Source organism: Sarcophilus harrisii, chromosome 1, assembly GCF_902635505.1.
Source record: "Sarcophilus harrisii chromosome 1, mSarHar1.11, whole genome shotgun sequence".
Lineage (NCBI taxonomy): Eukaryota > Metazoa > Chordata > Mammalia > Dasyuromorphia > Dasyuridae > Sarcophilus > Sarcophilus harrisii.
In genome coordinates, this window is record NC_045426.1 from 578,758,273 (window position 1) to 578,782,271 (window position 23,999).

Here is a 23,999-nt window from a genome sequence, read left to right on the forward strand (position 1 = left end):
AAATAGGCAAATAAAACATTTATTATATACTTACCATGTGCTAGGCACTTTGTTAATTAGCAAATAGTTTTGTCATAAAGAAATATGTGAACTACATCTTATGTCCAAGAATTCCTTTCCATTTTGATTTCAGGGAATGTAAATTCCATTATCTTGTAGCCCATTGTGTTGCTATATTTAGTTATTTCTCTGAAGGACATTAGATTAGCCATCCTCCATTCCAGAAAGCACTTTCTTAATTAACTCTAGGAAAATAAAACCCAATTTGGTATACCAAAACATAGTTTTGATTGGTGAGAGATGGGTAAAAAGACATATCATGAAACACTAAAGACTACTTCCATAATACATTGTTACTTATACCTTGCTAATACTCTGGGATTTTGAAATTATGTCTTTCCAGTGATACTATTGTATGCATAATCCCCAACAGCATGAAGTGCAAATTCATCTCTGGTTTTGGAATATATTGAGTGCATTGCCCACTTTGCTGTATGTTTACTCGTTTAGTTTTTTTCTTTAGTGATGCTTTGGCTAATATTAAGCTAGCCCGACTTGCAGTAGACATGTGCTAGGCTAACAGGCAATATAACCAGGATAATGCTGATTGGTCGAAGTGGTCAAGCTCAACATTAAAATGTTGCTTCAGATAATCCACAAAAATCATTCACCCATAAATCAATATTTCACTTGCATTAAAAATAAACAAGCCTAGATTTTTATTTTCAAGAGAATAGACATTAGTTATAATGCTAGTGAACATTTAGTCAGTGGACGTTGGTTATCATCTTAAAACCTTTATCCAGAAATCAGGAGCACTTTTTGACATCATCATTTGAACCTTATCAGAAGAGAAATGTTTATGAAATCTTGAGTTGTGGTCTAAAGAAAGTGGGGATTATTATAATTGCTAACCTTCAGTCTGTATAGTAATGTGATTTCATCTGCATAGGGAATTCCTGAACTGGGAAGTGCTGCCACTGAAGAAGAATATTATCCTAGAGATTTTGTTTGATACATATGACTTCCCCAGGGTTACATAGCTAGTTAAGGATCAGTAGTGAGATTGGAGCCCATTTTTATTAAATACAAACTCAGCACTTTATCCACAAATGTCATGAAACCCTAAAGACTACTTCCATAATACCTTATCACTTATACCTTGCTGATACTCTGGGGTTTTGAAATTATAATGGCTTTCTCTATATGCTGTGATAATAACAGATATGCTACAGAGATATGCTATTTCTATTTTATGTATTTTGCCAGAGGTATTTCTATCTCCACTCAGGGCATTTGTTACACTCATTTCTTCTGGGAAGGATAGTGAATCCCTATCATATTACCTATAATAGTAATGATGACTTTTAAAAATAAAGATTCTAAAAAAAAATTAGTTTTACAAAGCCTATGATAGCTAAAATGGGTGATGAATAATTGCTCTGACCTCCATATTTTCAAAGATGTATGTGCTCAAATGATAATATTGAGAAGTGATATTATCTAATATGATCCTTACAACAATTCTAGGGGTTAATAATATCATTTATAAGCAAGAATTGTTGTAAGGATCATATGAGACAATATTTGTCAAGCACCTGGCACATAGTAAGCACTGCATAAATGTTTATTCCCTTTCCTTTATTAAATGCAATTTGATAAGATGACAGGATTTTTTTTTTATCCCTTTATATAATTAGATCTAGAGAACTAAGAGTTATAATAGACACAGATGGGACTCTAGCTGAACTGGCATCAAAATGGAATACTGTGTCCTAATTCTCAGAGATTAACCCTGGTGATGATTGTCTGACAATGTAGGCTTTATTTAGCTGACTTCAAAGGTCTGCCAGTACTTGAAACTTTAAAATAATTGCTCTGTTTTGTAATGCTGTGGCTATTAACCCCAGTGCATTTGAGGTTTTTTATTTTTCTTGTTTACTGAAGGGTTGTATGCAGAGCTTGTGCACCAACCAAATGGAAAATATTTATCAAATTTAAATGACCCCTCTTTTTATTTTACCTCTTGATTTTTTTCTAACCATTTGACTTGGCCTACAGGAATTCTTCAGGCCAAGGCTTCAGAAATTGAAACAGTCAGCTATCATAACTGCAATGTCACATTTGATGACAGTTGTGAATGAAATTCTAAATTATTCAAAATAATAACTGACATTTATATAGTCATTTATATAGTGATTGCAAGGGATGTGTGTTTGTGTGTGTGTGTGTGTGTGTGTGTGTGTGTGTGTGTGTGTGTATCACTAAAGCCTTGGGTTTATTGTATAATTAGAATGCTGTGAACCCAGTTTTAGAACCATGGAGTTGAATGTGGTCATTAAGAGATGGTTCAGTTGGGATATAGTAACAGTTATAAGACTAGAAGTTGGTTTCTTGTTGGGTATGATTTGTGGGCGTGTGTGTTTACATCAGTAACATAGATATTCATGGTAACTATCAAATAAATATTGTTAGATTAATCTGTGATCTTGTTGGTATTAGCAGTCACAAGAGAAATGTTTGTTAATTGGGGAATTGTTAAATGAACTTTGGTAACGAATATAGTAGAATATTACTGCTCTGCAAAAAATGATAAATGAAGAATTCAGGGATGCATGAAAAAACTTATATTAACTGATGCAAAGGTAAGTATTTGGAACCAGAAAAATAATACATAATAAAATCTAACAATGTAAGTGGTAAGAACAGCAACAAAAATCAAAGTCAAATGCTATATAATTATGACAATAGAAGAAATGAGATAGAGAAAAGAAGAGATGAGAATATTCCTTTTTCCCTTCTCTGTAGAGCTGTGAGATCATGGAGGAAGAATACAGTGGATACTGACAGATATGGTTGATATTAACAATTTTTTTGCTGAATTGACTTTCTCCCCTCTTTTTTAATTCATAAAAAATTTTGTAAGATGGCTGTTGTGAAGATTGGAGGAGTATATTAGGAAAAGAAGGTGATAATACAAACAAAAGATATCAATAAAAGTTAGAAAAAAAGTCATATGTTAAGAGAATCCCTAATAATTATATATATGTGTATATATATAATATATATATATATATAAAACATGTATATAATTATGAATATATATAAATGAGAAAAGAGTTGTGATTTATACAGAGTGGATTTGCTAAGTGTTTTTCAAACCTTTTTTTCGTTTGAATTACAAAAACAGTGATTGTAAAGTAGAAGCTATACATCTGGATTTAATTAAAAGATTTGATAGTGACCTCATGGAGTTTTAGTTGGGTAATTAATTCCTATTGGTTTGGCTAAGAGGTCTAGGAGGTCAAAGGAATCTAAACAAAAACCAGGAAGCCTAGTAGTAAATGTGATGAAGTTGCTGTGATTAAAAGGGGCATGTTTGAGCCATCATGATCTAGGGAAAAGATTGCCAAAGTAAGCTAAATTATCATATGACATGTTTTCCCTGTGATAGGTAGGTGGTTATTTCTTATTTATTAAAGATCTTGGCCTTCATGTGTAGTTAGCTAAGTGGCATGATGAAGAGAGTGCTAGGCTTGGAATCTGTAAGACCTGGTTTCAAATCTTTCCTCAAATATTTATTTAGTTGCATGATCCTGGGCAAATCACTTAACTTCTCTTAGCCTCAGTTTCCTCATCTGAAAAATGAGAATAATAGTAGTACCTACCTCTTAGGTCTATTATGAGGATCAAGTGAGGAAACAAATGTAAAGTACTTTGTAAACTTTAAAGGAGTGTAAATAAATCTAGCTATTATTATTAGAATAAAAACAATTATTGTTATTTCATATATTTGAAGATGGTTCTGCTCCTGATGGTGTGTATGTAGGTATGGCAGAAAAGACCCAAGGTTCAGTCAACCATTATATCTTCCCTAGGTATAACACTCTACCTTCGTGAGCTCTTTCCTTCCTGGAAAACTTATGATATGTAAGTACAGAGCAAGAAAGGTAGATGTAGGAGAGAGGAATGAGACTGGAGGCAGAAAGACCAGTTAGCAAGATACTGTAGTATATTAGGAATGAAGTGATGAGAGTCAAGATTAATGTCAATGAGAATTCTCCAGTTGCCAATATCCCCATTTTAGGGGTCAAGAGAGGGAATAGATTTAAGATTTAACTGAAATTAAGATTTGATTCCCTCTACTTTTGTAGGTCAGCATCCAGTAATCAATTTATAGCATAAGGGAGTTGCTTAAGAGCTCTGAAAAGTTAAACGACTTAAGGGTCATATAACCAATATAATCAGATTTGAGCCCAAGAAGTAGCAAAAAATCATAGCCTTCAGATCATTTGGGGGATATGTGAAGTTGGCAGTATGACAGAACCTTCTAGATACTTACCTTTTCCCACCTAGGATTGGAAAATCCTTGGTAGCAGCCTTATATTAGAGAGACAGGATGTGGAAATCTAATGACCAAGCTGATGTAATCTGAGGTTGAGAGCGTAGCTTGTCTTCTGGTTATAGAAAACTGAAGACTTTAATATAATCCTAAATAGCTATCATAACTATAAGAGTACATTTCCAAGCCAATGCAATTTATAGACACATGGAGGGCATCCAGAAAAAAGAAATTAAAATGATTCATGAATTCAGATGGTAGAAACTTTCAAGTTTAAAGCTCAGGTAAAGGAAGGTATGGTGATCAGCTCTTGCCAACTTCAAGTTTTCATGATGGAAGGAAAGCTACCTTGGAAGAAAGAGAACGAAAAGTTTGGAGAAATTGAAAATTTCAAACAAAAGACACTCATAGTTCATAGTGAGTAATTAACATATTTTAGTGATAGATTGACTGTCAAGGGGGCTATCTGCCTTTTGTGAGTTGCTTTGAGATTTTAAGAGGTGCATTTGAATTGCACAATGAAGTAAGGAATTTAATTTAGGTAACAATCAAATTATCAGCTTGCTCTGCAGTGGAGATGGGAGAATTGCTATACAGAGAGAAAATTAAAAAGTGAAATAAAAAGACCTTCCTAGCCCTAGATTTCTGTGGCTCTAATTTAAGAGAAAGAAAGAGATAGAGATAGATAGAGAGAGAGAGAGAGAGAGAGAGAGAGAGAGGTTGAAAAATGAGGGAAATGTTGTAGCCAAGGATCTTTACTGGAGACATCAATTATGGTTTGATATTTTTTGTTTCAATTTAATACTCCTTATTCATCTTCCTTAAGCATAACCAAAAATATAATTGCTTGGAAGTAATATCTATATTATTTTGAAGGAATTTATAACTTGTTTAGAAAAATTAGGATGAAATATATTACTTTCTGTTTGTGATAACAGTAGTTAGCATTTAAATAGCACTTTATAAATATTATCTCTTTTTATCTTCACAACAACCCTGAAGATGGGTGCTATTATTATATTTATATTACAGGAAACTGAAGCAGACAGAGATTAAGTGAGTTATCTACATCCCACAGTCAATGTCTGAGGCAGAATTTGAACTTGGCTCACTGACCCAAGTTCAGATTCCTCTGTTCTCCTATTCATCTTTGCCCAGGACTATTGGTGATTGTTTACTCATTTGAATTCTGTACTTATTTTCTTCATGAGCTAAAGTCTGTTTTGTATGGTAAAGGGAGTAAACAGTGGATAGTATGTTGATGTCAGAGAACTCGGCTTCAAATCCTATTTCTGTTGCTCACTTGTTGTATGATACTTAATGCTCCTGGACCTCAAATCTCTTCATCAGAGAGGGTTGGATAACATTGCTTCACAAATCTCTTCAGGCTCTATGACCACATGATTCCCCTGAATGGTAAGATCAAATTAGGGGCAGCTGGGCTTGGAATAAGAAAGACTCGACTTCATGAGTTCAAATCCATCCTCAAATTCTTATTAGCTGTGTGACCTTGGGCAAGTCACTTAATCCTGTCTACTTCAGTTTCCTCATCTGTAAAGTGAGCTGGAGAAGGAAACAGTAAGCCTCTCCATTATTTTTGTCAGGAAAACCCCAAAAAGGGACATTAAGAGTTGGATGTGACTGGAAAATGAGTGAGAAAACAATTCAGGTCAAAGTTTATTATGGTTAGTAGAGTGATTGCAATCCTGTTGTAATGAGCAAAACAAAAAAGCAAAATACTACAAATGTCCTCAATTCTAGTGAATATTTCATATTTTACTGTGAATGTCAAAGATAAGATATTGAATTGTTTTGCAAATCTTTTAAAGCTATGCTTCCTACATCTCTTAAAATTAACCTGGGATTTGTAACAAAATGTAGGTTTTTTCAGGAATAGTCAGTTTGGGTTGGAAATGCAGTCTTTTACTTAAGCTTAAGATAATGATTCCTAGTTTTGTTGGTGTCACTTCAGATGTCTTTACAACATTTTCTGTTTGTGTAGTTCTACTTTTCTAAAGAGTATGAAGTATTTCAGTATGTTCTATTTATTTATTATAAATTTATTCTATGATATTCTATGATCACTTAATTCTTGTCCATATTTTATAGCAGATGTTCTTAGTCTAGGATTCTTGAACCCCTAAAGGGTAAATATCAGGAGACTATGTAACTTGTCTAACATCATGCAACAGCTTACTGGTAGAAGGAAAAAAAGTCTTCATTTTAAGATTAATTTTTGGGGAACTTCAATTTACATCATCTTACTGTTTCAGTTGGGCAGCAGGGCATCACAATGAATAGAGCACCAGTATGCAGTCAGAAGTACTAGCTATGTGATCCTGGGCAAGTCACTTAACTCCATTTGCCTTGATTTTCTCATCTGTAAATTGATCTGGAGAAGGAAATAGCAAACTATTCTAACATCTTTGCCAAGAAAACCCCAAATGGGATCACAAAGAGTGAGATATGACAGAAATGTTTCAACAATAGCAATTCAGTTATAGGTAATAGTAGCAGTGACTTGTCCATAGCAAATCAAATAGCAAATCAAAGATTAAATGCCTAATTAAAAAATATTTCCTGGGCAGCTAGGTGTCACAGTGGATAGAGCACCAGCCCGAAATCAGGACGACCTGGAGTTCAACTCTGGTCTCAGACACTTAACACTTCCTAGTTGTAGGCAAGTCATTTAACCCCAATTGCCTCAGCAATATATATATATATATATATATTTTTTTTTTTAAATAATGTAGTTGAATATTTTACTAAATTGTATGTATTTATATATGCCTTTCAATATAAAATAATCCTTCTATTGTAATAATAGTAATCTAAAGTCATGTTGGCATAGTTCAAGGGAAAACAAAAATTACATTCAACTAGCAAGTCATTATAGTAGGCCTAGGAACACTAAATAGAAAGAAATTTACTGAAGTATAAGACATCAACAAATGAAGCCTAAAGCCTGCTTTGAAGTCAGAGGACCTAGATTCAAATGCAGCCTCTGACATTTAGGACCCTGTGACCTTGAACAAGAATTTAAATTCTCAGTGGGTAGGGTGTTTCATTTATAAGACAAAGAAGTTGGACAAAATGATCTCTTGAGCTACAAATCTTATACAATAAGATTGTATAATTTTAGTATTTGAAAGATCTGGGAATCTTCCTCTTATTAGCTTTATTACAAACAATGGTATATAAAATACTTGGGACAAGCAATTATTTGAGTGTGATTGGTAAACTGTATGTACTTTTACTTTTATTAAGCTGATTCATAACATCTGACTAGCCTAGATGAAAGAGAATTGAACTATTTTCTTTGATTATAGTTAGTAATAGGTCAGTGTAATACTGTATTTAATGCCTTACATACGTGTCATTCTTTGCTCTGTTTCATGTTTTTAAAGATGGATATTCTCCAAGGAAACATAGCATTTATTGTTCTTAAAGAACATACTCCAGTGATTTTGGCTGTTAAAGTAGAGAAATCAGATTTTTCTTTTCATTTTATTTTTTTTTTACAATAGTATTTAATTTTTCCAACTACTTCTAAAGATAATTTTCAACATTTCTTTTTGTAAGACTTTGTGTTCCAAATTTTTCTTCCTTCCTTCTGTCTCTCACCCCTTCTTGAGACAACAAGCAAGCACGATATAGGTTAAGTATGTGCAATCCTTTTAAACATATTTCCACATTTGCCATATTGTGCATAGAAATCAAACTAAAAGAGAGAAAACCCCAAGAAAGAAAAAGCAAACCAATAAAATAGTATGCTCCCATCCACATTCAGTCTCCATAGTTTCTGGATGTAGATGGCATTTTCCATCCCAAGTCTATTGGAATTGTCTTGGATCACCATATTGCTGAAAAGAGCTAGATCTATCACAGCTGATCATCGTGTAATCTTGCTGTTACTATGTACAACCACAGGCCTCATACTCTGTCCATTGCACCATCTAGATGTAGTAGTAAAGTAAATTATAGTTTTGTTGTTCTTGTTCAGTCATTTAATGATGTCAGACCCCTCACGACCCTATATGGGGTTTTCTTGGTAAATTATCCTGGAGTGGTTTTCCCCGCCCTTCTCCAGGAGTTAAGTTAAATAGAGCTTAAGTAATTTGCCAGGGTTGCAGAACTAGTGTCTGAGGATGAATTTGAACTCTGATCTTCTGGACTCTAGATTCAGAGCTTTATTCTCTGAGCAATCTATCTGCCCCACATTCTAATAGTGGCAGGCAGAGTGTACAGAGGAGGAAGAGAAGTAAGTGGGATGATGAGGGAAGCCATGGGGGAATTGATCAACATATATTCTTTCACTTTGCAAAGCTGGAAATCAAGATGAGCAGTGAAAGTTGGGAGTTTGTATGGCAATAGAATAATGAGGGTAAAATGTGAAGTAGATATCATATAATGATAGTGGGCCATGTGATGTACTCTCCAATATGAGCAGTGAGGCTTTTAGGGTGAGATTTACAGAGCTAAAAATAGGAGCTTCCCATGTAAGAGTACTTAACTGTGCAATGGGAAGGAATTATACTGTCCTGCAATAGCTATACCCAATAATGTACTTTTTTTTTTTTTTAGCATAGTATATCTAATCACAGAAACTTTGACATTTTTTAAAAATTTCATGTGCTTTGCCCATTAACCCGTATGTCATCGGCTGAACTGAATCCCTAATCATTTGTGTATCACTCTTTAAAACTGGACTTTTAACTTTAGGTCCCTTATTGGAGATAGTCTGTTCTGTACATATAGGCAATTGATCTCCTTAAGAAAATAATACACTGTTGTATGGAAAATAAATCTTAGTACATTGATAAGATAGTGAGAAATATGCTTATCAATTTAGAATAACCAATAATAGAGAATAGGATTTGTTACTTTAATAAGAGAGTTTATCAACCTAGCATAAATGAGTGCATTTTGCTTTTAAACTTGCATTTTGTGATTGAGCTGTTTGAATAAGTTGTTTTTTTGACAATAAGACAAATACTTTTGTTCTTATAATGTGGTGTATATAGTATGTTATATAGTAGTAAACAATATAGTGTGTGTATATATATATTAATATATGATGTAATATAATATAATAAACTCTTATGATCTTAAAAACCCCTGACATATTTATATAGACACTTAAAGAAAAAAGTTTACCATGTAAAGAAATAGGAACAAATTTACAGTAATTTTGAAGTAAACTGTTAATCAAATTATGGTTAATAACTTTAGCTAACAGAATAAAAAACCTGCTTGAGATCCCAGTTATTAGATTGCTCTTAATTAGGCCTGCCTTCTATCTTCCTATCCATATGATTCAAGGATAATATTAGTTAAGTAACAGAGAGATTTAGAGATTTGCCTTAAGACCACCCAGAAGTGAACCTAGTCTCATCAGATATGAAAGAGGCCTATTGGATACAGCCTGAAATGACAGGATGATAGTTTTGTTTTTATGCTTGGGTTAGTAAAGTTTGATTGCAGACATTGCAAAGTATATTTCATTAGTATTTCTGTAGCACAAGTTGACATATGTAATGATAAACAGGAGCATAAATACCTTACACTACAACTGTCTGCCTCATTTCTAGTCAGCTCCATTTTCTAAGGTCTTAAGGAAAAACCTCCCATTAGATGCAATCTTTTCTATACCATCAGAGCCAATGTGTAAGTGCACCACAACAAAAAGAAAGGCCACGTTGGCTTTGGTAGTCCCAAAGCTTAAAATATTGGGATTTTCAGCTGATCCCCAGTTAGAGAAGTGTATAGTATTTTCTTATTTTGCCAGTAACTTCCTCTTTATGCTCAATTTTCTCTTCTCTCAGATGACTGGACTGTTTGGTCTGTTAATATTATCAGATCTGCACCAAATGGCTCAGTAATGGTTCATGTAATTCATCATTTTAACCCAAAATATCTCAACTGCTTTTATTAGGAATTAATAAAAATTAGTAAGCATTATAATCCAAACTATGCATTTTTAAAGTGTTTCATCTGGCTAACTAGTAGTATGACAATAGCTAACATTTACATAGTATTATTGATATTATATTATATATATAATATAATATGTACAATATATTTATATTTATTATTATAGGTTACAAAGCCTGCACACCTGGTTTCTCATTTGACCCCCATTTTAAAGATGAGGAAACAGAAGCTGAAGGAGTTACCTAATAAATCACTGAGGTAGTATTGGAAATTCAGGTCTCCCTGATTCTGAATCCAATACTTTGTTTACTACCAGGGCTTCTTAAACTTTTTTTCCACTTGCAACTCCTTTCTGCCTAAGAAATTTTTATGTGACTCTGGGCATATAGTTGTATAAATAGGCATGCAAATCAAACATTTACTGGTAATAAGTCATAATTTTGCAATTCCCACATTCAACAAGAGACAAAGTGGTGGGTTCCATGTTTCAGGAAGGATATAAATTAACAAGCTGGTACACATCTGGATAAGTGACCATAATGTTAAAGGGCTAAAAATCATACTACCAAAAAATCAATTGAAGGAACTGGGGTTGTTTACTTGTATAAGAGAAAATTTTTAAAAAGATAACTCTCATGTCATCCATTACATCCATTGGAAGGTGGTTTGTTGATGTTTTTCTTGGTTTTAGAGCATAGAACAAGGATCAATGGGTGGAATTTGCAAAGAAATAGATTTAGATTCAATGTAAAGATCTGTTTATTTTAAACAATTGGAGAAAGGGCCGAGTCAGGAAAACCTGAATTCAAGTGTGTCCTAAAGACACTTACTAATCAGGACAAATCATTTAACCTCTGTTTGCCTTACTCCATTTTTGAAGGAAATGGCAAACCACTTCAGTATCTTTGCCAAGAAAATATCACGGACAACATTGACATGCTAAGGTCCATTAGGTCACAAAGAGTTAGACACAGTATAATAAGAGCAACAGTGAGCTCCTTTAACAGGTAGTGGGGTCCTATTCTCTAGATTTCTTCCAGCAGAGAGAGGTTGGATGACCATTTCTTGAGAATGATGTAGAGAATCCCTGGTTAATTGTATTTAAAACTCAAGTCCCTTTCAACTTTAACATACAGTGATTCTGGGAATTCATTTGTATATTGGGATCCTATCACTGTTCAGTCAAACTTTAACTAGGAGGTAACAGTCTTATATCTTATAAGAACAGTCTCAGGATATTTCATAATAGAATCTGAAAGTTGGGATAACAATAGATGGAACTCAGGAGGACCTGAGTTCAAATCCAATGTCAGAGCTTTGTGATCCTGGGCAAGTCACTTACCTGATAGTCTCACCCCCCCCCCAAAAAAAAAAAATAGAGCCTGAAATTCTACAATTGTCAGACTCTTCTTCAGTCTTTCAAATATTGTCTTAAACTGAAAACATTTATTACGCTCTTCTCTATAAAGCACTGTGTGCTAGGCACTGTGGATCCAAAAGTATAAGTTCAACTCTAACAAAGATTACATAATTTAATAAGGTAAAAAACAAGTACACAAATAATGAAATAAGTGAATGAAACCAAAAAATGGAAATTTTTACCATAGGAAAGAGAAGAGAGAATTTTCTGCTGGGGAGGGTTAGGAAATTATTCCTAAAAGAAGTGGGATTTGAATTGAACCTTGAAGGAAAGGAGAAATTGAAACAGTAATAGGTTTGGGGAAAACATTCTGGCAATGTTGAGGATGGCAGGAGCAAAGATGTACAAATGGGAGAATAGGAAGAGCATATAGGCTAGAATGTATCCCCTAATTTGATCAGAATATAGAATGCATGAAGGGGAACAGTACAAGACATAGCTGATAAAGTAGCCACAATGTGGAGGGCTTTAAATACTAATCAGAAATTTATACCTTATGCAGTGAGCAATGTGGAGTCACTGAAGATTTCCAAGGAGCAGAGACTGACAAGGTTATAGTAATACTTTAGGGATTTTACATAGGCTTTTAATTCCTTTTGTAAAGGAATTATAAGTGGCGCTTTAGGAATTTTATTACTATATAGAAAATGGATTGCAGAAAATAAAAAAAATTAAGAATAAATATGAATTTAATTTAATCTTTTTATTTTAGGACAGTTTCATGCTTGGAATATTTTGTTAAATGTTTTAGTGGTCAGACTGAATACTCTGAACTTGGGGATCATTGTATAGTAGTCAATAGTTTTAAGAGACTAGACTGTATTTAACATGAAAACATAATTCTTTAAAAAAAAAATCTTTGTTTTCCTAGGCTTAGTACATGTTTAGTAAATGAAGAATTGACTTAAATCCTAGACTGTGATGTGCTTTTCAAAATTTAATCTCTGATAGTAGTTGATTTTTTTTGTTACATATTTTTTCATTTAAAAATATAAAATTCCGGTTTTTGGAGGATTTTGGTGAATCATGTTTAAATGGTTCTAAGTTTAATTGTATTAGAGAGAGATCGAATGTCTTTTGTAGTCCACAGCCAGTTAATTTGTCTTTTAATCATCATAAACAAAATACCTGTGGGAGGAAGTTGGCAGTATATTGAAACAGTGGGTTGGACTCTGACCCCTCTGACAGAGTTGGGTGTTGAATGTTTATTGAATTGAATTGACTGTTTGCATTCTTCTTTTGGCAGACCTGTGTATTGCAACTGCAATTTCCTTTCTCATGATCTTGATCTGTGCAATGGCAACCTATGGTGCATACAAGGTAAACAACTGTAGGGATTGGCTCCCTTATTGGAGCCTCCCAATGAGTAAATCCCATTGAGTAGTGCTACTCAGCAATAATTTTGTAATTAACAATCTTAGAATTTTCTGAGGTGGTGTTGAGACATTAAGCTACTTGCCTGATGTCCCACAGCAATATTTGTCAAAGGTGTTTGTACAGATGTGGTTTTAAGGCCAACTGGGTTTCTTTTTCTTAGACCAGTGGCATCAAACTCAATAGAATATGAAACTTCATACCATATATTGACTTGGAAAACCACAAATTAACAGTATCTAAATTGTATTGTATTTTTAAATTTATTTTGTTAAACATTTGAAAATACATTTAAATCTAATTTTGGCAGTTTTGTGGGCTCCTTTTGGCCAACAACCCAACTTTGACACCTGACCTAATCTACATGGCCTGTCCCCAAAGTATTTTCCCAACTGTGTAGAAAAACCCTGGAGGTAGTTTTTTTTTTTCTGTTTTCTTAAGAATTGTTGAAGATTTAACATATATCTAGAATACAGAAGAGAAGTCACAGAGTCATTGATTAAAAATGGAAGAAACTTTAGAAGTCATTGAGTACAACCACTGGCTTTACAGATGAGTAAACTGAAGTCAGAGGGATTAAATGATTTATTCAGGGTCACACAGCTATGAAGTAAAGCAGAATTTTAACTTGGGTGTTCCCACCTCGAAATCTAGCACTCAATCCTCTGATATATATCAGCTCCCTCATTCAATTAGAATAATCTTGTTTTAGAGACCTGGATTATTTCTAGTGTTAGTTTGTGCTAGAAATCTCTCCAAGGGTAGAAAGTTGTCCAGTGCTAGTTTTTCTTCCAATAAATAAAAGATTTTCTCAAAGGATACAATAAATACAGCCTAGAATTTTTTTTTTTTGCGACAGTGGTGAGCCTGTTCTAATACTTTGTTTCTTTTCTTTTGTATGTAGCAACATGCTGCCTGGATCATCCCGTTCTTCTGCTATCAAATTTTTGATTTTGCCCTCAGCACGCTGGTGGCGATCAGTGTGCTTGTTTATCCTAGTTCAATCCAGGAATATATACGACAGCTGGTAAGTCTTCATCAGAACCATGCTAAGCATGTTCTCATCCGGGTAAAATGGCCGGCTAAAGGGATATTTTCAAATAGTTTGAAGCTTTGTGAGACTTAGTAAGATATCCAAGCTACAGGGGAAATAGCTTAAATAGATTTTATCTTTGCACTTAGCTGACTCTGAATTACCTGGAAGTTTTGAAGGCTAATTAGCTGAATATGAGCTTTTAGTTTCTTGGACTCCATCCTGGGAAAACACGAGCTCCCCAGAGCCAGAGTCTAATAAGCCTGTGATGTTACTACTCAGCAAATCATTCTGAAAGCTGATCACCACCTGTTTTATTACGTGAAATTTTATCATTGCTTTGTCAGGTAGAAACTGAGGAGAGTTCTCCATTTACTTTGATGTATTTATCAGAAATGGAAGGAGCAAGTCATAAGGTTAGAACTGGTAGAGACCTTGTGGTCATTTAGTCTAATCCTCCCTCATGATGAGAAAGACTCAGAAAAAAACAGAAAAGTTGAGTGATTTATCTATGGTCTCATGGATATACTAAGTAGTAAAGGCAGTATTCAGACTTGGTGTTGTGATTCCAAGATTAAGGATGCCATGAGGGTAGAAGAGGGGGAGTTTAAATGAGAGGGTATTTCAATAGCAAAGAGAGCAGCAAAGATTGCAGAGGGGGACAATGATAAGGGGATGCTGAAGTGTAGAGAGTATGGGTCATGGTTGTTACAGAATTACAGATTACATAAGAATTATGAATACAGATCATATCATAGAGATTTAGAGCTGAAAGTGGCTTTAGAGATCTGAAAATGATTTAAGCATCATCTCCATTCTATGATGTAGCAACCTTGTTAAACTTTGGTGGAAAAGTCTCACGGGTGTCAATATTTTCTGTTTCTTTTGGGCAAGTGTTCTCTACTTTTATAGTGTCAAATGTCACTTCCTCCATGAAGCTTTTCATGATAATTCTAATTTGGTATCCTCACCAATTAAAATCACCTTTTGTTTTACTTTGTATCACATTTGTATCTATACACAAACACACACACTCACAACTGAGTGTGTGTGTGTGTGTGTGTGTGTGTGTGTGTGTGTGTGTTGTTTCCCCCAGTGGAATATAGAATCCTTGCGCAAGAGGCTATTTAATTTTTCTTTTTATTATCCCTAACATTAAGCACAATGTCTGGCACATACCAGATACTTAATAAATGCCTGTTGATTTCTTTTACTAAATGTTATTTATATTGTTAGCAAAATGCCATTCCTGCTGAATTGGGTTACAAAATGTAATCTCCCTAACCCTACTTCAAATCCTGGAATCAATATCACTTATTTAATATTTTCAGATACTGATTTCTGACAACTTTTCAATATTGCAAATAAAATGTCCTACTATGACATGTATAGTATAGCAGGAGTGCTTTTAAATTGTTTTGGGAGACAAATTAAATGTGACAACCTTTCATTAGCCTCTTACAGTTCATGACATTACTCTATAGTAAGAGCGGACAAACAATGGTTTTTACATCGATTCTACTTTTTCCTCTGCAAAGCATTTTTTTTTTCAAAGAAGCTTTGTGGAGACCTAGATCTAGTTTAAAATCCTCTTTTTTCCAAAATGCTTGGAGCAAGGTCTTTTCTTCTTTTCCATATGCCTGATAAAGAATCAGAAAACTTAAAGTATCAGAAGGCCTTAGAATTTTAAAGTTGGAAAGAAATTTCGAACTATCATTTAATGTAATGTGTAGATTAAAAATAACAGTGGATTTGAAGTCAAAGGATATGGGTTCAAATCTGGTACCTACTACCATTATGACCAAGAAACAACTTTTCTGAGTCTCAGTTTCCTTAGTTATTGAGCAAAATGATCTTGAAGATCCCTTTCAATGTTCATTCAAAGATTTTATGTTTTCCATGAAATAGTTTGCTCAAGATACACTGCTAATTAGTGGATGACTCAGAACTAGGACCTAAATCTCTTGTTTCCCCTTCTAGGGACTTTTGCAATAAAAGTTCATTTTTATTTTCATTGTTCTTCTTTTAAGTGAGCTGTGATTCCATCAGAATGTGTCCTTTTTCCAATGCAAAACACAACACCTTTTTGCTTTAAGAGAAAGTTTCATGAACTATATAGAAATGCATCGGCTGAAAGTCAGTCTTCTTTATATTGTACTTTCTGGTGATGTCTGTCCATCCTTATCAAAGATAACCTATAGTCATATATATAACAAAATATATTAATTCTTGGACCAGAATTGGAAATATTTTCTGCCTAGCTGACCTAACAGGATTTGCATTTTTTTGTACCGTATGCGAGGCCAGCATTCCCTCCATGCCATGATGATACATGAAAGTATCTATGTGAAACTGCACAATTATTATTATATTCTCTATTTGCTTTGTTATTTTTATTTTCAAATTTAATTTTATGTGGTTTTTCGTTTACAAAAATTATTTCAATATGTATCTCATTCATTTGAAAAAGAAAAAAAAACTTTTGAAAAATAATGTATAGTCAAGCAAAAAAAATCATTGGCTATATTCTAAAATTAAATATGTCCCCACATAGGCTTTATTGTTCTTACAAGACATTGCAGGGAGAAATGAATTAACGACACTCTGCTATCAGTTAAGTGAGTTTTCTAAATTAAAATAATTTTATATATTATATATGTAATATCTATGTTTTACATAACATGAACATAGAGATAGAGATATGGAAATGTAGATTTGGGAGGTGAAAAAGAAAGAAAGAAAGAGACAGAGACAGACAGAAAAAGATTTTAGGAAGCAGAAAACTGGAGGATGGGATAATAGACTGTCCAAGTTTGCACCTGACCTTGGACAGAGGACAGAGCATTGTATATTTGTTGCTGGCCTTTGGGAGAGCTGGGCAAGGCAGCTTTGTTTTGCAACATGGTTATCATAGCAAAAGAATGAGAGAAGAGTAGAAATGCAAACAAAATGTGGATTGGACATGACTATTCATTTCTTACTGAAATGGAAATAGACTCATTCCTGGGGAGGAAGGATATTGGATCCTTCTCTTTTTGCTTTCACACTCCTCAAATATGATGTAAAACTAAATACAATACTCTAGAAATCACATTACCCAGTTAGTGTATGTGATCAACATTTAAAACTCAGAATATTGTATAGACCTTTAGTATGTGTTTGCAACCACAATTTTATATTAATCATGGGATTATACACTCTGGTAAAGAAGTGTTGCCTAGGACAAGTGACAGGAACAGCAAAGATTTAATAGAAAACTATCTCTTTTTGGGGTTCTGAGTTTGTTATATTCACTTAGCCTTTGTGAAGTCAAGAAGGATGAAGACAGTGAAAAGACTTAGAAGATGCCTAAAGGTCTTTTCACTATCTTCATCCTTCTTAACTTCTCTGAAATATCTGGCATTGCTGACCATTGTCTCTTCCTATGTACTATTTCCTTTCTTGGTTTTTCCAGCACTTTTCACCCTGAATTCTCCTCCTTACCCTCTGTCTAACTGTCTGTTCAGCTTCCTTTTTTTTTTTGGATTGTCATCCAGGTAATGGCCACTTACTGTAGATATCCCCCAAAATTTTAGTGCTTCTTGGTCTTGAGTCCCATTTCCTTTTTCCTCTATATTTTCCTGCATCAAAATCTTGCCCCAGAGAGTCACTTGTTGTGTAATCCTGGGCAAGTCATTTAACCTTGTTTGCCTCAGTTTCTTCATCTGTAAATGCATAGAAGAAGGAAATGGCAAACCACTTCAGTATCTTTGTCAAGAAAATCCCAGATGGGATTGGGTATAACTGAAAGAACTGAACAATAATAAAAGTGAGACTCATCATTCGTTCTTCTAAGCTTCATTAAGAGGGCACAAGTTCCAGAAAAGGTGAGATCCGCAAAAGGGAAAAGTAAAGTTTTTAGAGTGATGCCCTTATGTGTCCATGACAGCCTGGGTTTAGTCCTAATATTACTCAACTTCATACAGTAATTACTTTAGTTCTTTGATTTTTAATACTAGCAAGTGTAGTAAGTTCAGCCTGTTCTCAGTCTAGATAAGTTTAGACCTGACTGATGTCGGGAAAAGATTCCTAACAACTAGAGCTATTTAAAAATGTAATGCGCTGCTTTGAGAAAGCTTTCTTTTTAAGGAGAAGCTGAATGACCTCATCAGATATTATGTTATATTGGAAATTCCTTTTGTGTTTCAATTGGTCCTTTTCAAATATCAAATTCTGTGACTTTGTCTATTTGTTTGTCCCATTTGTCATAGAATGTGAGAGAAGATAACTAATAAAACTTCAAAGCTTGAGGAGAAACTTGTTGACAAAATGAAAGATAATATAACTGAGAGCAAATCAGTTTTCAAGAAAGAATTTTTTGCATTCCTAACTTTGGATTTTCTTCTGAGTGTATAGTGACTAATTGTTCAAATGCTGAGAACTTTTTGTTCTCTGGGTTAACTGAAAAGTTTTTGCTACTTACTATCTATGTAACTTTGGCCAAGTCCCTCAAACCCCATGGACCTCAGTTTCTCTGTAGAATCTCAATCCCTTATTAAAATGCTAATAAAGTAGGAAAAGTCATGAATTAGAGGTATAAGGAATCTTAGAAGTCATTAGTCCATTCCCTTCATTTTCCAAATTTGTTTAAAACCAAAACTCTTTTCGTTGCACTGTGCTGCCTGTCATATACTGTTATTTGTTTTAGAAAATAGAGACCACATTTTAATATCAACATGTTAAAACAATCATTGTTTTAGAATTTGATGGAGACTTGGAGATTAATTAGAACAAATCATTCATTTTTATTTTTTATTTATTTAAATTTTTTTTCTTCAAATTATTCTTTTTATAAGAGGAAAAGCCATTTCAGCAAAGTTAAGTGACTCCTTCTAAGTCAGGTACTAAATGATAAACCTGGAATTTGAACAGAAATTCCTCTGATTCTATATTGAACATTCTTTCCATTGGAACATCTAATATCCAGAGAAATCAATATTTAGATAAGTTTCAAATAAATATTATTGGAAATCAAGAGGAGTTTGGAGCTTATAAATCATTCAGGATCCATTTATATAGTATTTTTCTTTTTTTTGCATTTTTACCATATGTTAATGACATTGACCTATAATAATTACATAGAGGGCTGAGATCAGTACTAAGCAGCTGTTTGATGTTAAATTTCTCTTTCATAGCCGAATGTTATGAGAGGTAATAGGTGGTACAATGGATAGAGCATTGGCCGCCATGAAATCAGGACAATCTGAATTCAAATTCAACTTCAGATACTTAAAAGCTATATGACCTCGGGCAAGTCACTTAACTGCAATTGCCTAAAAATAAAATAAAAAAGCCCACCAAACCATTATCTGCTGAGTAAAATGAGCAGAACCAGTAGAACATTGTATATAGTAACAACAATATTATGCAGTGATCAATTATGATAGACTTAGCTCTTTTAGCAATACAATGATCTAAGACAGTTCCAAAAGTCTCATGATTGAAAATGCTATCAATGTTCAGAGAAAAACCTATAGTGTTAAGGACCATGCCTAAGTGAAGGGGCAGGTCAATTTTCTAAGAGTCTCCACAGCTGTGATCATAACACTTGAAGGAGTGAAGCAGCCTTCCCAGGTGTTCCTTTGGATTGGGAATGAAATAAATTGGAGGCAGAGGGAAGAGGAGAGAGGTCAGAGAATGCAACTGTCTCTCAGTCTCTTTATATCGTCATCCTCTCAAATGAAGAGATCCGTTCTACAGGTCTGAGTTAGACTTCCAGCAGTCACTGGACGGTGGCTCTCCTATCACAACACAAAAGAGTCTGAATGTGGATTGAAATATACTATTTTCACTTTTTGGTGTTTTTCTTTCTTGTTTTTTTCCCTTTTGTTCTGATTCTTCTTTTATAACATGACTAATATGGAAATAAGTTTGATAATGGTTGTACATATATAACCTATATGAATTTGCTTGCTATCTTGGGGAGGAAGAAAAGGAGAGAAAATATGAATCAAAATATTATAAAAGTAAATGTTAAAGACTATGTGTAATTGGAAAAAAATGCTATTAAGTGAAAATTCTTAAAAAGTTTATTTAAAAAAAAAAAAAAACATCTTTCCTATTAACCCCTTGGCAGATTGAAACCTTCTAGAGGGACTTCAAAGAGTCAGAATGGGACATTTCCAATACTCTTGAAAGGTGGCATTATAAACATATATATGGTATGAGATGATTCGGTCATTGGTACAGATTAAACTACCATTCTCCATTTTCACTTTCAGTTAATCAGCAAGCATTTATTAAGTACTTATGATGCTCCAGGAGCTGTGGCTATAAAGACAAAAATGAAACGGTCTCTGCCCTCAAGGAATTTGGTTCCTATTTGGTGGAAACAACATACCCATATCAGAGTGTATATAAAACATATATTATAAGGTAAATTGGAGGAATGGAGACACTATTAGCTCAGAGGAACCATAACACAAAGCTCTTCCTGCAGGAAGTGACAACTGAGCTTTAAAGAAAAATGGGGATTCCAAGAGGCAAAAATGAGAAAGCACAATTTGTCTTTCATTCTTTCTCTTCTGTTATTTTCAGATGCATTAAAGGTATAGGGTCTCTATATAAGGGACACTGTTTCCAAAATGACAGTGGGATCTGGGGGTCAGTCAATAAACCATTACAAGATACCTATTTTCTGTGTCTATGGCTAATGGAAAAGCAACTTTTAAGATGCCATTCATGTACCTTTATTTCCTTTTTCCCTCTAGACAAAAATAAGGAAACTAGCTTCTCTTCATTCTCTTAGTGTTATTTTTATTTGGTCCAGATGGGCCAGAAATTGAATCTTGGTCCTAAATAATAGCTATCAGCTTTAATTAATTGCCTTCTGATAGGAATGCCTGAAACACTGCCCAGAGAATGGGATCTTGAATGATTAATGAGATTCACTAATGAGTTTTATTTTTTTCTATCCCCAGCCTCCTCATTTTCCATACAAGGAAGATATCATGTCAGTGAATCCTACCTGTCTAGTCCTTATTATTCTTGTCTTTATCAGCATTGTCTTGGCTTTTAAGGTAAGAATACATATCTTGTTTAACTTTCCTATATGCTCTAGATAAGAGTTTTCTCATTAATAATCATTACCCTTTCCTTCCAGAGCAATTGGTGTCTGTTTTCAAGAACTAATACACACTATGTAATAATTTACTGAAAACTCTTATTTTCACTAACATGGAAAATCCAAAAAGAAAATCCTTGTGACCTTACTCCCTTCCAAATAATAATAACAGATAAATGATTATAATTGTTTATTTAGAGTGCTGGACTTGGAATCAAGAAAGCTTAAATTTAACTCTAGCCTTGATACTTCCTAGCTAGCTATATGATTCTGGGCAAGTCATCTTAGTTTCCTTTTTTAAAAAATAATGGAGGTAATGATAGCATCTACATCTCAGGGTTGTTATGAAGCCAAAATGAGATATTTGTAAAGCTGTTTGCATATATGAAAGTGCTAGGTAAATGCTAGTTATTATTTTTAATGTTTTCAAACAATTTGCATGTATTATCTCATCTGATCCTCACAAGAACCTTGGGACATTTAAGTACCATTATTATCTCCATTTTACAGTTGAGTACACTGAGGCAAAGAGAGGTAAAGTGATGTGGCCAGGGTTATACAGCTAGAAAGCATCTAAGGCTGTATTTGAATTTAACTCTTCTTGACTCAGGACTCTATCCACGGTGCTACCTCCCTGCCTGGCATTTTGGTGGCATTGTAGAGCTCTGGTGCTGATATACAGAAAACCTGAGTTCAAATTCTCCTCAGGCTATATGCTAGCTATGTGGCTCAGGCAAATCACTAACTTCCCAGGCAAAAATTTCCTTATCTGTAATATGGGAATGATAATAGCATCCATCTATCTCACAGATTTGTTATCAGGATCAAATTTTGTAATACATATGAAAAGCTTTTTTTGATGTATTGCTTATTTTTGCACATTTTTCTTCTCTTTTTTAATTTTTTAATATTCTTTGTTACAGGGGATGAGGTGGAATACAGCTGAAAATCTGGGGGGAGGTGTTACTTAGGGAATGGTGAATTAGCTTAGAGAAATGGAGTTGGTCAAAGCTCTAATGCCAGTTAGAATGGGGTAGGTTATTAAATAGTTCCTACACTTTTATCCTAGGTGAGTTAAGGACATCCAGTCAGTTTTTTGTTGTTGTTGTTTTAAGAAAAAGTGAGAATTTGAGCTGAGCTCGGAAATTTAAATTTAAAGGGAGAATTCCAAAGGAATGAAGATTGAGATAAGAGAAGTCTTTCTAAGTGGCAAATTGGTTGATTAAAGATGTGGAGGTAGAAATATCTGTGGCACCTGACTGGATAGAGAGGAATAAGGAACTCTTTTAAGGGGATTTTATGAGAATAGTGGCTAAATGGTACAAGGCTTTGCATTATATTCTACTTGAGTTTTAATCTTTAGGCAATAGGGAGTTATTAGAGACTTTTAATGAGGAGAACATTGCTAGAGGTAGGAAGCCTTGACATTATTTTGTATTTTCTATGTTTTCTATAAATTTATCTTCAACTTTTATATTCCATTTTCTTCCTACTATAATGTAAACTTTTCAAAGTGTGAAGCCTTAGATGATAGGTTATAGACTGTCTAAGAAAACTGAGTTTAGAAGAAGGCCCTAAACCTTTAAACTCTGACACCCCCTCTCCCTCTCCACCCCCTTCACATGCCATTCTGACACAATAAAGGATAGCAAAGAAAAATATTGTCCAGGTGCCCGCCTCCCTGACTCCATCCTTCCAAGATGTCCCGACCTCCCTTAGGACTTGAGTTGTAGCACACTGCCCCCTCCCCCAGTCTTCTGTCCTTGACAAGACATCGAGCTATGGTTCCTCCCTTGTCTCCCTGCCTTTGAAGTGTTTCCCTCAAGATAACGGCAGCTGCAAGATGTTAGGCTAACTGCTTGGTTAGCTTCTGTATGCTGCTTGTCCAGCAATTAAGTTAGGACTCTATATAAGCCATTTTCTTTGTTCAAGGGCATTTGATTTTGGGTAAATTGAGCCTCCTTTGGCCACTGGTTAATAAACTCCACTTTAAATAAATTGGTCTCTACTCACCTCTGTATTATGGTACTACAAAGGGAAGGTTTCATATTGGTTTTGGTATCTCTAGCACCTGGCACAAAAGAAGCAGCTAATGCTTATTCAATTGAATCAGATTGAATTGAGGAATTTGGGAATAGAGTTTAGGACACAGGTGAAGGTGTTGGCCTTGGAAAAGCATAACAACACCTTTTCCCCAAGACAGGAAGGAAGGAAAAGAGTACAGATAAAAAAGATAAAGGTTGTTTTTTGAATTGTCCATTTTCAACTTGTTTCATGGAGAAATTTTATTTCTCCTTTTTCATGCAAAATTCAGTTATATTTATTAAACAGCTACCATATATAATATATTGTGTGAGAGAGATAACAATGATAAATAAGACATGTTCTCTGCCAACGAAAGCTTAATACTTAATCAGGGGGCAGAGGCATGTGCTCAAACATCTAGAATCTTAAATAATACCTTATAAATGTATGAGAAGAGTTTCAACAAAATGTGATATGATATGACATCTGAGCAGGAAAGATCCTTTTTGATTAGGTGGCATTGGAGCTGGTTGATAAGGTCATAAGCTGCTGTAACAGCCAACATTTGTCAGCTGAGTGATCTTGGAGAAATCCCCAACGTCTCTCAACTTCAGTTTCCTCATCTGTAAAAAGGGGTTGAGAATTAACATCTACTTTTCAGGATTGTTAAGTAGCAAATAGGAGGATATACATAAAATCCTTTGCAAATACTAAAGCAGTATGTAAATGATAACTATTATTATTACTGTTATACTAAGTTTGAACATTA

The 23,999-nt window shown here is 34.2% G+C and overlaps 1 protein-coding gene across 1 annotated transcript in view; it reads left to right on the plus strand.

The window, feature by feature from the left end:
- LAPTM4B (lysosomal protein transmembrane 4 beta) overlaps positions 1-23,999 on the plus strand; it is a 106,008-nt gene that overhangs the window by 28,348 nt on the left and 53,661 nt on the right. Inside the window, exons 3-5 of the mRNA XM_031947022.1 lie at positions 12,943-13,016; positions 13,975-14,097; positions 21,063-21,161. Coding sequence (XP_031802882.1) covers positions 12,943-13,016; positions 13,975-14,097; positions 21,063-21,161 — 296 coding nt within the window. The remainder of the gene's footprint in view (positions 1-12,942; positions 13,017-13,974; positions 14,098-21,062; positions 21,162-23,999) is intronic.